This window comes from Aythya marila, assembly GCF_965140915.1.
Source record: "Aythya marila genome assembly, chromosome: 21".
NCBI lineage: Eukaryota > Metazoa > Chordata > Aves > Anseriformes > Anatidae > Aythya > Aythya marila.
Genome location: NC_139062.1, coordinates 251,060 through 266,736, shown reverse-complemented (window position 1 = coordinate 266,736; position 15,677 = coordinate 251,060). Strand labels below are relative to the sequence as shown.

General features: G+C 38.1%; 1 protein-coding gene and 1 long non-coding RNA gene across 4 annotated transcripts in view; one reads left to right on the top strand and one right to left on the bottom strand.

Moving 5' to 3' along the window:
- Positions 1 to 7,886, bottom strand: part of PRKCZ (protein kinase C zeta) — a 44,410-nt gene extending 36,524 nt beyond the window's left edge. The window contains exons 1-3 of one of the 3 annotated variants that reach the window (XM_082776908.1): positions 7,648 to 7,886; positions 6,727 to 6,902; positions 3,073 to 3,194 (exon numbers count right to left, since the gene is read on the bottom strand). In XM_082776908.1, the coding sequence (XP_082633034.1) occupies positions 3,073 to 3,194; positions 6,727 to 6,797 (193 nt within the window). In that variant the 5' untranslated portion in view covers positions 6,798 to 6,902; positions 7,648 to 7,886. Of the gene's footprint in view, positions 1 to 3,072; positions 3,195 to 6,726; positions 6,903 to 7,237; positions 7,380 to 7,647 lie in introns of those variants that run through there. The other 2 variants (XM_082776910.1, XM_082776909.1) reach the window with 2 other exon arrangements.
- A 59-nt stretch (positions 7,887 to 7,945) lies between these two features.
- Positions 7,946 to 14,438, top strand: LOC309886245. Its single transcript, XR_014318905.1, has 4 exons — positions 7,946 to 8,036; positions 8,833 to 8,962; positions 9,421 to 9,558; positions 13,186 to 14,438. It is a non-coding gene; the product is annotated as an uncharacterized lncRNA (long non-coding RNA).
- Positions 14,439 to 15,677: the final 1,239 nt, after the last annotated feature.

Sequence of the window (15,677 nt, the reverse complement as noted above, 5' to 3'; positions counted from 1 at the left end):
GGCAAGAAGAACAAGTGTCTTCCCGACAGCGTATGGCTTTCTGACCAGCCCTATTAAGTGAGAGCACTAGGTAGTGCATGTAAACTCATTTCAGATAGTCCTTTTGAAATTTTTTGATTTTTATTTTTTGGCTAACTTGTCATACCTGATTAGATACTCACTGCTTTTACGTCTTGAAGTGGCTGACAATGAGCTCGTACTTTAGGAATAGGAGAAACATCAGCACTGCCAGTTTGCTGGTGCTTACATCATTAACATCTTGTGATGCCTATTTTGATTAGAACTGGATGATAGAATTCGTAAATCCACTTAACCAGGCACACAAACCACAATATATCACAATGCACTGGAAGTGACCAAACAAATGAGGAGCACTACTGTGAACTCCAACACTGTGGAACACCCACTTCTCTCCTCAGCATACCTTGCCTACCCAAAGTGACACTGACCATCTGGCAAGCAAGGGCACCAGTGTTCATCTAGGTATTAAATACAAGTTAAGCTTATGTTTTTATCTTTAAGTATAAAAAGAAGTCCTATTATTTTCTTCCTGCATACCTATGGATCATACTAAACACCCCCAGGGTGTGTTCAGCCCACCCAGGAGACCACTGTACTTGGCAGTCTGAATACAGTAATAATGCAGGGTGACAGACAATAGAATGATTTGTGCTGCCAGTCAGCAATCCATATTCCTTACAAGTTTATGGGATATTATTATGGATGGCTTATTCCTAGTACAAACTTTTTTGATCTTGTCAAAAATACCACAGAAATGCTAAAAAAAAAAAAAAAAAAAAAAAAAGTTCCTCACAAAACCAAAGATCCAAAAAAAAAAAAAAAAGAATTTAAGTATTCTTTATCCATTAAGCCATCAGCAATTCTGTTTGCTTTAAGTTATTTCAAAGAGAACATCTGTTCCTGCAATCAGTCAAATGAATTTAAATTACACATGGATGTATAAACACTCATTGATACACAAAAATAGGATTACTCTTAAAACCTGTGACAATTGAGGGCAGCCAAAACAGTAGATTGACTAAAATTTAACAGCCAAAATGAGAAGTTTGAGAGGGTTGCACAGGTACATATTTAACCAAGACTATAAGGAGATGATTACTGAACAGCAACTAAAAAAAGAAAATTTGTTGTTTTAATCTAAGTAAACCTCCAGAAGCAGACATTGAAACCAAGAAACAGTTACAGTAATCATGTCTCATTTCCCCAATTCAAGGCTTGAAGTTTTCTGTCCTACTTAAGTCTTCCTTTTATCATGCAGTTCAAATAGCTAATGCAATTTAATTACCAAGTGCATGCAATATAAGTACTCTGTGGGCACTTCTCAATCAGGTTACTTTTTATTAGACTACCATACACAGCAATGAAACAGTATTAGGAAACTGATAAGAATGGATGCCTCTTTATTGATGATTAGATGATGAAATTGAGAGTGAAGAACAAAATGAAAAATTTATACTTTTCCTTAGCATCTTAAAAGGACTGAATTTTCTTTGAGTACAGGCTTGCTGCTTCCTCATAATCATTATGAAATTCTGTTCACCCACCAGAATGCACTACTTAGCTAATAGCGCAGTATATGCTATTTTACTTCTGTTAATAAGAGTAATTTTAAAAAGCGTTAGCCAAATCAATTTAGTATTTTCTTTTTACCTTTCTTCACTCCAAGAGTTCTGCTGCAGACTGCAGCTTTGGTAAGTTGGAGCAGGAAAACAACCAAACACTAGCACACTTGTATAATTGTATGGTAAACGTTCACAACCCACAAATCAAAAGTTCTGCCCATCATGAATTACGGCTGAACCACACTTCTAGCAAACGATAAGCAGATAAGTTCTAAAGAAACTTATGAATAAAGCAAAAAAAAAAAAAGTAGCAAAGGCACACAATGTCAAGCATCTCCATGTCACTCCTACTCACAGCAACCAGAAGGCTCTAACTAACTTAAGGCTGTAGAGAAGTGCCACATTTTGCAGCAAGAAGAAATATTCAAAGTCATCATGATGACATTTCAGAGCCTACAGAAAGGTTAAAGAAAAAGTGTTTCTCACATACAGCTACTTGTGGAAGAAGACTAATGATAAACTGTGTTACACAGTAGGATAATTTGGAACAATGAGATCTGACATCAGCCTTTCCTTTCCTGCAGGAAGAGAGTAAGCAGCCAAGACTTACACTAATCATTTTTACAGGACTTTATGAACCCCCTGTTGCACAAAAATTCACTGTTTTTCCCCACACAAAATTCTCCCCCCAGTTTTCTTTTTCTGGACATGACTTACCTGAGATACACCAGACATTTTCTCCCCTCCACCAGTGGAAACAACGTGTTTCTGATAAATTCAAGTCCCTTTATTTCATGCTTGGTCATTGTGTTTAAATAAACAGGATATTAACAACCAATTGAATAGAACGCTCAACATCTATCTACTCTCTAATGCTCAAATAGGCTACATCAGACCATTAATATAATCAACACTACCATCAGGGACAACAACAGAGCTGCCAGGGACAACAACCCACAGAAAACGAAATCATGTCACCACTGGAATTCTTAACGCTTACCTTACCTCACACAAAATACAAAAATTCTGAGTATAAAACAGCCTCCTGATGTACCATCTGCAGTACTTCTCAAAAGCAACTTATTCTAGAGGCAAATCATAATTCAGAACGTACAAAAGCCTGTCATACTGAACGCTGACAGTTAAAGATACAAAAAAGTCAGCTTGCTGAACTGAGACTATTGAGGGGTACGAAGCCCATGAAATTCCAAATGAACACATACTGAATACATGCTGAATGCAATGTATGTACTAGTAAAATACTGAAGTTCTACAGAGCCTCCACTTTGTAGAGCTGAATTCAAATGGAATACAACCTTGATGTTTTGAGACTTTTATCCAAGATTCCTCCTTTATAAGACAGGGTTATGTCCCGTGGCATTTATAAATTAATTGACCACACAACAGGAATGGCTTTTAAGTTGTTTCAATGCCTCTCTGTACCATAACATTCAAAAAATGAGAATTATTAAAGATTTCAGTACAATACCTTCATCATCAATCCACTTCAGGGTGATTGGCTGCTCCTGTTGTAAATTACACATCTCATGCACTTCATCACAAAGTTCATCATAGCTGATTGATGCATCCAGGTTTGTTATCAGGATGTCCCTGCATGAGATGAAACCATAAGCTTCTGTCAGAAAAAGCCGCATACTTAATGTTCCATCTTTAATGCACGTTGACTTCAGCAAGTTCAGTTCCCTTATACTATAACTATCCACGTCTAAAGTATAGTAAGACACAGATTTCAAAAAAAAATAAAATTGATCTTGGCACTCATTCCATTCAGAAATAAAATTTCAATTACTGCAAAATTTTTTTAAAAATAAGTGAAACTCTGCAGCAAGACCCCACCACACCATCTACATTACAAACTTCAACTGAAGCTGAAATTATATTAATCAGCCTCAAACTATTAAGGTTGTGATAACAGAGAGCAGTCATTCTACATATAAATTAACAAACCCCAGATTGTACTAAGTAACAGCTAAAATATGCTAAACATCTATAGCTGATACGAATTACCAATGAGATTTATTCAAATGATTGATGATATCCGTGCATTCTTGAGACTGTTTAATCTTAATGCCTGTGTAGTCTCATGAGACAATCATGGCACAGATGAACAAAAATCATTCACTGTTTAACTCTTAAAAAATCTCACAAGATGCTTTTGTTGTCAGGTAGCTGAAACTGGGCACTATAAAGTAACATGAAGAACTAATGACCAGCAAGCTGTATGTACAGGCAAGTTACATTAAGAGCATTCCTCATATTGTTTGATTGCACTACCATTTAGAACCAAGGTAATGCACATGAGATAGCACATGAGATATTGCGCTACTGCTGTTTAAATGAAGTGATTTCAAGTAAGTACAAACAAGCAAGACAAACTGAGTAACTGAAACAACACAGTGAGGAATACACAAGCTTACTTTCCTTTGCAACCTATTTATAGAGTAATTTATACTGTGCTGTGGTATGAAGTGCCACACCCAGAAACATGAATACCTGCAAGCCTAGGACTCCACATGGCTTTTTTTTTTTTTTTTTTTTTTTTTTTTTTTACAACTTCCTCATGCTTAGATTTTTAAGCTGGATTTCTAACTTACTACATACTGTCACTTACTAACAAGTCCTGTTTTACTTTTTGAAATGTGCCATTAACTCCTATTATAAATTCTTTTAGCAGCTACCAGAATAAACTTGTCCCCTAACCTGAAATTGTCCAGCATCAGTGACATCTTGCAGTTTATCGAATTTGTTTCAAGATGTGCAGTATTTGAACAGAGATACTGTGACAACCAGTTTTACCGTGTGTTAACGCCAAAAACAGTGAGCTCTTACTGAGTCACAGACACTTGATCAATAGATTAAAGTCAACATTCAGTGGTTATGGAACCTTTGTTTTCTAGGTTCACAGAGTTACTCTGCCTCAAGAATAGCATTAAACAAGCAAACACCAGAGGGAGATGACTACAGTGACACCAAAAATGAATAAATAAATAAAAAGGAAACCACTGACTATAGTGGTTGCAGGAGGTACACTATTACAGTAGTTTATCCTAATAAACCTTGCAATTATTACACCTGAATTGCAATGAGACCAGTGTTATCACCTCCTCCATTTTTGAACAGACAAACTTTAAACAAACACCTTTCCCTTTATACAACCACTGTTTGTCACCAGCAAACTGTCTCAAATTGTTTATGCTAAGTTCTATTTATGTTTACAGTGCCTTCCCCTATAGAGCTAAGGCAACACTCCTCTTGTTGTTTCCCAGAAGCATGTATATCTATGCATCTCAGCAACATGTCACTTTTTAAAATGAAATTGCAAGTTTTTGCATTTTATTAAGACATGAGTTTTGACATGAATTCTCTCCACTAAAAGCTTACCTAATTTGTTTTTACAAAAGATGACATGAAAATTCAACCTACACTTAAATGAATTGTAAATTAACAGACTGTTGGACTTTCAGTTTACTGGTGGCATACCAAAGACAAAAGTCAACTGACTAGACATACGGAAAGAACTTGTCAGTAGCACTGCCAGAAATTGAAGGCAGTGGAAATAATAAATGCATTATGCTTTTCCATACTACTATCATTATAGAACAAGTATTTACCAAGTGACTTGCATGTGTACATTGTTCCACTTTTGGCTTGACACAGAAGAGGCCAAAATCTATATTGAAAATTGCTCTCGAATTCTAACCTCAGGACCCCACATTACTTGACACTGATCTGGTAAATTATTTTGTTTAATCAAGAAAGCACTTCGTTTTCAATGAAATTTGGTGGACTGACTTCCATAATTATATTTAATTATAGAGCTGTTTTCTATACCACAGCACTAAAAACCACAGTATCAACATTTGTTTAATAGGAAAGTATCAGAAAAGATTACTTAGCCTACTGCTATCATGTGCAATATCTAACTCCTCAAATACCTTAAACTTTGGCTTTAGACTTAGACAGGCATCAAAGTAACATCAACTTAAAGTCCTCAGAGTGGCAGCAAATTAATTAGATAAAATTTGTCTTTCAGACATATTTAATGGTGAAATAATACAAAAAAGGCTTCCTGAGTCTGCCAGCAACCGACTGAAGTCATAAGAAGCAGGGCTTATTTATTGCCTTAAATCAGAGTTGCCAAAATAAGCATTGTGAAGATAACGGAAGCAGATGTGTTAACATCTCACTGCCCTTCACGTAGCATTAGTCTAAACACTGCAAAGGAGGGGAAAACAGTTATTAAAAAAAAAAAAAAAGGAAGTCTAACAGAGTTCACAAGTTACAGATACAGGCTAACAGCTTACTTTGGGTATTTATTCATAGCAGAAAAGCAAAGGTTTTTTAATCTTTGGATTTTTAATTTATATTTTTTAATCACTTTTTATAACTGGAACTTCAAGAAGCTTGGATAGGTTCACCTGAATTTACTCAACATGAGATCTAACAAGATTTCTTTAATTTCTCATTTACCTACATAATTCCAATAACCCTTCTTTTTAAAGTTTCTAAAAAAAAAAAAAAAAGGAAAGATAAGCAAAATCAATAGCACCCACTTACTGTTTGAAGTATTACATCTTTACCCACAAAAAACCTCCTCTCATTTTCTAAGACAGGAACTGCTCTGAATTAAAAAAACATCTAGCAAACCCCACTGGAAAAGGAATCTGGTATTAAACACTCTACATTTTGACCCAAGGAGCTACTTTAGTCTCCATCGGCCTTCAGCAGTAAGCTGTAAATGTAGAAATTGTTACGTAACATGTATTACGTTCGATCACAGACAACTACTCCACAATAAAGATAATAACTGCATCTGGATGCAAGAGATGGATACATCTGTGGCCACAAACATTGCAATGAAGCAGAAATCATTAACCTATCAGCCCACAATAACTGCATGCCATTCTTGCACATCTTCCCCCTTTTGAGACCGAAGAATAAACTACCAACTCTTTCCTAAGTCAGTTGTTGCAGGAGTCCGAAGGATTTTTAGTGGTTGGGTTTACCTATCTGACATTAATTACAAATGCATCAACGCCCTGGTTACTTTACCACAAGATCAGACTATGGACTTGTCTCCTGTGTGTGTCAAAATCGGGCAAGACACAACACGCAGGCTTACCCACTGTAGTGCGTTTTCACTCTGATGAAGTCTTTGTTCAAATCAATTTTGGAGCCCATTTTGCTAGGCATGGTCTGTACCGAGCAGCCGAGGCGAAGTTAGGAGCGCAGAGAAGCGTAACTGCAATCCCGAAAAGCTTCAACACCAACTTCTCCCCCAGGTGATTCCCAGCCCAGCTGCAGGGGGAAGCAGGACACAGATGAGCACGCTCACCACCAAACCGGAGCACCGTGCCGAACTTTACAAACCCCAGCAGCTTTGGGTACAAAGCCAAAAAAGTAACATAAAACCCCACGAGACTCCCGATTTCCAGTTAAGTTCAACGAGACGAGTTAACGACGCAACGCGCGCTTAAGTTTTAAGGAAACATCCCAAGCGTTTTAAACTTTTTTTTTTTTTTTTTTTTCCCTGAAGGATATTTTCAATCCAAGCATCCGACAGCTCGTGCCTGGTACGAGTCGCTCCCGTAAACCCCCCGGGTGTCCCCCTCAGCTCTGCCCCTTCCCCCTGCCTGCGCCGCCGGGGGTCCGTCCGTCTGTCTGTCCGTCTGTCGGTCTGTCTGTCTGTCCGTCCGTCCCGCCCCCTCCCCCCCCCCAAAAAAAAAAAAAAAAAAGCTCCGGGGCTCCCCCAGGCCGAAGCTGCTCCAAGTCCCGGCAGAAGTTCGGGCCGAGCTCCCTCCTCCCTCCCGCCCACCGTCCCCTCAGGATCGGGCCCCCCTCAGCCGCGGCCCCGCCCCGCCGCCGCCACTGCTGGCAACGGCGCCCCCGCGCCGAACATGGCGGCATAGGCGGGCCGGTACACGCAGCCAATAAGAAACCTCCTGCTCCACCTGCCAGCCAATAGCAAGCCCCAACTCACGTGGAGCCAATCCCCGAAAGGATACAGTCTACCTGCGGCCAATCGCGGGCCGAGAGCCGTTACCTGGCGGAGCAGGAGCTTCCCGGCCAATCGAAAGCTAGAAAGGAAGCGGTAGGCGAACACCTGCAGCCAATCAGAGGAGCCAGCAGTAAGCGCACCCCTCCCGTGCGGGCGGCGGGCGAGCTGACAGGAGAGGCGGGAGGGCGGCTTTCGCTGTGCTCCGTTCCGCAGAGCTCCTCAGCGCTTCCGTTGACTCTCCTCACGGGGCAGCCCGACTCCTCTGGGACTCGCTCGACCCTTGCGGAGCTCTGCCGGGGGTTTCGTTCCCCGCCGGGCCTGTGGGAGGCTGGGCCGGCCCGGGGCGGTGCTGAGGAGAGGGGCGGCCGCGGGGAAGGCCCGCCCAGGGGCGGCCGCAGCGCGCTGGAGCTCCGGGAACTGAAGTCTCTGAAATGGTTAATGTCCTCTCTAGCTCGGGTTTATGAAGTGTTTTTTTATTTTTATTTCTTAAACTATACCGCGTTGGTGTTCGAAGCCCAGCCGTCCCTCACATACAGCAGGAGATGGGACTGTTCAGGGGAAGACATGGGGGAGCTGAACCTGCAGAGTTCCCTCCTGGGCATGCTGATTGTGCCGGCGAAACAGTCGCTGTGTGCCTTAAAACAATCTTCCGAGCGATTATTTAAGGAAAAAGTTTGCTCTGGGGCCTTCGCTGGCCTATTTATACCTGTTACTGGGCAATAGTAACACACCAAACTTCCAAAATAAGACAAACTGAGGTGTCTGAATTTGTGTAACAGCTGTGAGACTTTTTGACCACCTTCAGTTGTGCAGTCATAATCTGGATTTTGAAAATACAAAATACAAACAACAACAACAAAAAAACCCTGTTCTTAGTCTCCTGCCATTATTTTGTATTCACCTACATCAAGTTCCCTTTGAACACCACTTAGCATTTTCACAAGATATACGCGGGGTTTATGTGTGTGCATTTATATGAATGCTGCTTTCTGCTGTTGTTTCTACAGTCTTCCAAAATAAGCATAGTTCAGTGCTATTTTACTGCTTTAAGTAGCTGTAGAGTGGCAAAATTTATTCCCCTCAGTCTAGATGTATTCAGTGACACCAAGGAAATGCACCAGATGTCTTCATTTATCAATTTTTAACCTGAATGAATAGTGTATCCAGTGTTAATTTTAACTTAGTGGAAACTGTCAATGTGATTTCTTTTTTTCCTCTTTCTTGTTTCAGATTTCCTTTGCTTTAAATGGAAACTGATATGTACGATATGTCTACAAAGGTAATTTCAGAGCATGCTAGACTTTGATCTCCTTGTCATGTCAGTTTGATGACTTCAGCTTGTTGGACTGGGAGATAAAAGGTAGCAGAGTTCTTCAGAACTGCGATTTTGGCAGTTTGTGTGTTTTATTGTTTTTGTTTGTTTTTTTTCTTTTTCTCTAGCACAGCTTACCCAGGTTAAAATACTAGGTGCATTTTCAGTGCTTAAAGAAAGTATTTACCATATTTTTTTACATCTTGCAGGGATTTTGTAGCTGATCAACCTAGTACTAATGTTAATTTAAAAATCTCTTCTAGTTGCAAGACTACTTAAACACTTCAATTTTTTAGTAGATGCTTTCCACTTCTGGGTAGATGGCATTTTTTGGAGAGGATATCAGCTTTCCTCTGTTCATTAGCTAACAAGGTTGTAACTGGTTTGAAAATGCAACCATTGTATGATCATTGTTTTAGGCATATTGCTTTTAAAACACCATCTTCAGTTGGCCTAGAACTGTAAATCCTGAACGTACTCCTGAGCTTGTTTGTTTGCTATTTCAGGTGGCAGATCATTGCATTTTTATCTCCTACTGAATCATCCTCTGCTTAATAAAAAGTCTTAGTGTTGCTGTCCACTACACCCGAACTTGAACACCTGGTGATATCCTTATTAACACCGCTATTTGAAGGGTCTTACAGGTAATTTCATTTTATTTTATATTTATTTTATTTTATATTCGTTATTTCATTGTGCCAGTATATCTGACAGTAAATTTGAAGCCTGTATTTAATTAAGCATGTATGTCTGGATATTTCCAGCAGATGGCAAGATATGCCCTGGCAACTTGTCTGGGAAACACAGTTGAATACACAGTGCTTATAAGTGGTAGTTCTTTATTTTAATGTTATAGACTTTTAAGAACTGTTCTTTTAAAAATTAGCTTAAGGTGAATACAAATTATTTGAAGTTAATTATAGCATTACTCTAAAGCACTGTTTCAGGCATAGATATTTGCATTAATGACTATAAATCTCGCTCCACTACAAGGTTTTCCTATCCGTATTCTCCTTTTTAAAGTTTTAAGAAACACTTGCTGTTTAATGGCTTTAGAAACTCTTAGGCTAGGCAGTACAGCTGTTTTAGTGCCTCTAACAAGAATGGAGTGAATTTCCTTATAATGATCCGGTATTTTTTTTTTTTTACCTCAGTGTCTTGAAAGAAACAAGCTGCAGTTTCATAGGAAAGTTGTACAGCAGGGATATACACGTTCCTTTCTGTCTTGGGCCATTATTCAGAGAATATTTTGTCCTGCATATCTCTGCGTATATATATGCATAACTATATATGCAGATGTACATATATATATATATGTTTATGTATACGTAATTCCCTTTATTTTTCTACTCATATACTTACAAAATGAAGCACGTATACACCTCACTGAATCCACAGAATTAAATTAATTTATTCCAGGGATCACATAAAGAAAGTAAGGCCTTTTAACCTTTCCTGTAAAAGCAATAATATTCTAAAATCTCTCAGAGCATTTTCTCTACATGCACCACTTAAAAGAAACAACTATTTGTCAAATAACATTTATATACACTATAACCAGGAGGAAATGAGAATATTTCTGGGTTTAAAAGTTAACTAGTTTAGTGAACTCTGTAAAAATAATTTAATCTCTCAGACTTTACCAGTATTCTGTCACAAATAGGTACAAAACCTGGAGGAAAAATTAAAAATCTGCTTTTTTAAATTGTTTTCAGCTCACAGAGAACTATTTTCTCATCAAGCTGGACTCTGTGTAACCAAGAGACAAACATGAGTTTTCTCATCTTCTTCATTCATCCTGCCTAAAATCTGTAAATAACATGGTTTTAGAAGAAGTAATATGGTTTTGGAAGGTTGCTGTTGCATCTGAAATTTATTGCCTATATTGAAAGTTACTGTTTTTTAGCTCTTGTGCTATTATTTCCACTGTGCATTTGTGTCTTCCTGATCTATCGATAGATGCATTTGTCTAATGAAAATGCAATTCAAGCTGTACAGATAGCTCCAACCTTTCTTCACAAATAATCTCAGCAGTCCTTTTTTCACATTTTGATGTATAGACCTGTTTGAGTGCTTGTACTTTGCATTAACCCCTTGTTATTCTGCCAGCTGTGGCTGCTGCAGAAAGAAAGGAAAAAAGGGAGCATCCTAGTGCCTACTCATTCATATTGTTTGCTTTCTCTTGTATAAGTTGGAATTGTGAACATAAGTACAGATCAAAAAAAAAAAAAAAAAGTCTGTGAATCCAGACTACAACCAAAGGGGAAGAGATTTAAAGATGTTGGGTGTTCTGGCTGCATAAAAGAAAGTTTGGCCAATGTATAGCCATTAAAAGAATGTTTTTTCTTAGTAGAATGCATGCAGTAAGCCACGTTTCATAGTTCAGTAGGTGAAGGCTCATGCGGCTGGGCTAGTGAAGGAATACAGTGGCTTATTCTTGTGAGCACTACTTTTTGTCAACACAGGTAAAGAGATTTTCACGTTGAAATGATTTTTCTTCACTTTTAAGTCTTAACTATACATAAATTTAGAAAGTTTGTTTGATAACTGTTATCATCGTGTATCCCAGATCCTGAAGGGGAAAAAGCTCAGCTCTTGAACCCAGTGGGGACTCCTGAGTTGAATATTAAAGGAGAATTGCAGGTTTCTGAGAGAAACACTCCAGGTCTGCTGGATGCCTTGTGAGTGGGAGGCAAAGGCGCTGTTTAACTGGAAGCATAACATGAATTCATAATCCTGTGTTAGGAGGCTCTTGGTTTACTATTACTGCCAGTTGATCTACCTCATCTCCAGAGCATTATCTCTGATTTACAGAAAGCTGCTTTTGAAAGAAATATATCAATTTAGAAACGAAGATCAAAGGATACATATTTGTTATGGTTCGTTTTATTTCACAGGTGATAAATTCAGGAGAGCCAAACACACTGTCTGTGTAGTTTGGGGGCTATTAGTGCTCTGTTGGTTTACATCTGCCATTTCTACTGGGTATAAGAAACAAGGAGAAGAAGCTGTCTGAGTTAATTCTGATAGTTAAATGAACACATAAAGTTGTGCAATTAATTAGCAAGTGACTCAGCTAGGTCCTTCAGTGCTTAAATGACTAAAACTATTGGGAATGATCCGACTATTAAATGTCCTTAAAGAATCATTGCTCTATGTGGACTCCTCGTATATTAGACGATGTACAAAGTTCTTATAAATTTAGACAAAGACCCAGAGTTGTAGGGTTTTAAACCTGATGACTGGGTGGCAGGACTTGTGGGTTTTTCTACGTTAGCTTTGCTGAAATTAGTTTTTATTGTTTTTTGTTTGTTTTTTTTTTTTAATGGCTCCATCCACAAGTACTTGTATATTGCTCACAAGGTTGACAAAAAAAAAAATCCCTCTCCTTTTCTCTCCCATAAATATTTGAATGTAGACATAGTTATGATAAATAGTTCTTAAAGACAGTTATTGAAAAAAAGAATAGGCCAATTGATACGACTTTTACCTTAATAAAAGGAGAAGACAGTTGTCCCATTTTTACTTGAACTAGTGACTTAAGATCATCAGATATTTTAGGATCTGTCAGCTTTCCAAGGTTTTAAAGATTTATAGGGATTAGAACTGATGATTTCAGACTATGAACAAAACAACAGATAAAAGGAAAGGGAAAGCTATTATCTTCAAACATACGTGAAATGTGCGTAACCAGTTCTGTGTCACTCTAGAATGAAAATGCATCTCCACAGAATTTATTTGACAAATCAAACCAGCAGCATATGCAGACATGCGGATTTCTCTTCTGCCTACTTACTTTCTTTTTCCCAGGAAAGGGACAAGCTATTCTTTCTATTGAAATAATGGCATTGAAATCACTGAATCCACTGGGAGCAAGTATGGGCCAAATGCCTCTGAGTTTGGATTAAAAAATATATAAGGTGAATCATTAATATGTTTTAACATACTCTGGAGTAAAGAATATATCCTACATACCATCAGAAATCACCATGGTAGTTCCTTACTGATTTCCTTGCTGGGTTGCATATTAGTGGTTTTCTAGCCTATGCTAAAATAGAGAAAATGAATAATGTTTTAAGACTATTTTAAGACAACACGTCCTTTATTTTTTTTTTTTTTTTTAATGGAAGATAGAAGCACCCAGAAGCTAATTTACTTTTGTTGGCACCACATTAGCCTGGAGGATAAAGGAGAATTCTATGGGTAGCCCAAGCTATGCACATTTAAAAACACAAAACTAAACCTCTATGCTTCTGTGTTTATTTTTCCAGGATATTTAAGCAACCTGTCCTGTGAAACCACATTTTTTTTCCCCATTTTCCTTTTGTGTATGTACATCAGCAGACAATACACTGGAAACCATAGAGAATCCTTTCTTCTTGCTGCATAACCTGATCCTAATCCTTTAGAAAGCAATGATTCCACTTCTGAAAGGTAACAGTGAAAGAAACTGGAGAAGAAAGGAAACAGATGTTTCTGCAACTGAAGACACATAACTGGCACTTCAGAGGATGGGAAAAAATGTGAAAATTTTAAACAAAAAAAGACAACCCCGGGGATCAAGTTTTCACCTTGGTTTCTCGAGTATCCTGATATTATTGCTTTCCCTGGACTGGACTTAATTACGCTTTTCTAAATTCTCATTATTCTCAGCTAGCATTGAGTTTGAATGAAACTCAGGCATTCTTAGTTCAAAATATTGCAAATCCTGAAAGCGCCCGATGAGTCCTTCACTAAGTGTAAACAGAAACACCACTGGAGGCAATCTGAAAATACTCATAACCAACATATTAAATGTTTTTTTCTTTATAAATATAGGTTCCATTTTAAAATACTATGTGCACTGTAGTTTATAAACAATATGTAGAATCTTCCTGGCTTTTACATGTAGAATCTCATCTGTGTATGTATATTAGCTGCACACACACCCTGGAAAGATGAGGGTGGGATAACCCTAAATAGATGCCTATAAAAATGTGGTAAGTTTAAGAGGTACAGAAATAGATCTTTTGTGTTCAGCTAACGTAACAATAAAGGAAGAGCAGCCTGGATGGAGTATGGTGCCAGATGTTTTACAGATTACTTTGTATTTCATCACTCAATCTTTATTTAATCTTAAAAGACTGTGGTAGTTCTAATATTGGAACAGCCCAATGGCCTGTATGTTGGCTTGCTATGTCTGTGTCTGTTCCACACATCTCCCCCTTAAAGCTGGTCACCTTTTTTTATAGTTTAAAGAAAAACATCCTCCTCGCCCCCATCTGGTAACCCAATGCGTGAATATTAAGGGGTTTATGATATTTGTGGTAGCAAAGGTAATTCCCAGTGCTCTTGTTTTTTTTTCCAATTACTTATCCAGTAAGCAACTAACGCAAGCCTGTGATTGTTAGCAACTTACGTTACCCAGTGGCTATGTTAAAGGTGTTTGGGCCAAAATGATAATCTTTAGAAGAATTTATTTAGGAGCGTGGAGATTTTTTGAAGAATGCTGTAAACTGCCTTTTTGTCTTTATTGCATACACGTAGTTACCCAGTGTGCAGTGCAAGACAAAGAAATGGGAAGAGATTGTGTGTTTGCTTGGGAATGTGCTGGTCAATTTATGAAATTACTACAGTGTTGAATCTCTTTTATGTAATAATATTTGGATAATATTATTAGTCAGTCCCACACATTGGTTGATCCTAGATCTAGAATGATCAAAAGAGTTCTGAGATAGCTCAGTGATTAGGGCTATTTGGATGGCTTGCTTTGGACCAGTGTTTTGCTGAGCAGTGAACTCTGTTAACAGCTGATTAGTTCTCTTGGTGCTATATTTTCTGACAGACGGGGCTTGACTGTCTTCTCAGATTTGTTTTTACTGTGTATAAGTTAGTAGAAGGAATAACCACAATGTAAAGCTGGTGTAAGGAGAGAACAGATCCCTGATGCATTATGTAATGATGAGCTTAGGTCTTCAAATTAATTTTGTTTAAGACACTAGCTATACAGGCAGAAAGACAGTGTCATGCATTTCAGCTACCAAATCCATCCACATAGATACATTCATTGCCAAATTTTTATTCAGTCTTCATCAAGAGGAATTAGCTATATATGTTTGTAACATATATTGGACATGGAATTATTATTACATCAAACAAGCTTTCAACCACAGCAAGTGTTTTGAGCTACTGTAATAAAGAGGGCATGAGGGGAGTTCCTTAAGATTTTTTTTAAAAGGAAATAAGCTTTGTTATCTATTCCACCATGCAGAGAAATACGCAGGGGCTGCTGTTTTCCTCCTAATGGGGAAGTGCTTTCTTAGGTTAATGACTCTGAGTATTTAAAATCAGCAATCGTATTAAGTGTTTGGTTGTACCGACAGTAGAAGCCTCATTGAGTTAAATTGGTTTTGCTACATTATCTGTTGGATTAGCAAACCTGAGAAGAACTGATGTGAGAGCTTTAACTTGGATAAAAAGGCTTGCCTTTTTGCCCAGAAACAGGACAGACATATCTGTATATTGACCTTTTAATGGTGCTGTCACTGCAAACATTGCTTTCCAACAAATCAAGCAATGTCTTCTTCATCTTGTGCTTTCTGATTCTTTTCAACCTCTTGAGGCAGCAACAGCTATTTGTTGTAACATAAATACAGGAGTCTGCATAAGTGCCCCCCAGAAAGCACTCATGAATACAGAATGGTGCTTTCTTCTCTGTTGTCAAGGCCAAATTAGAGTTTTATGAACCCTTGGGCACTGAAAAGGCAAAGCTTCATTATGGGAT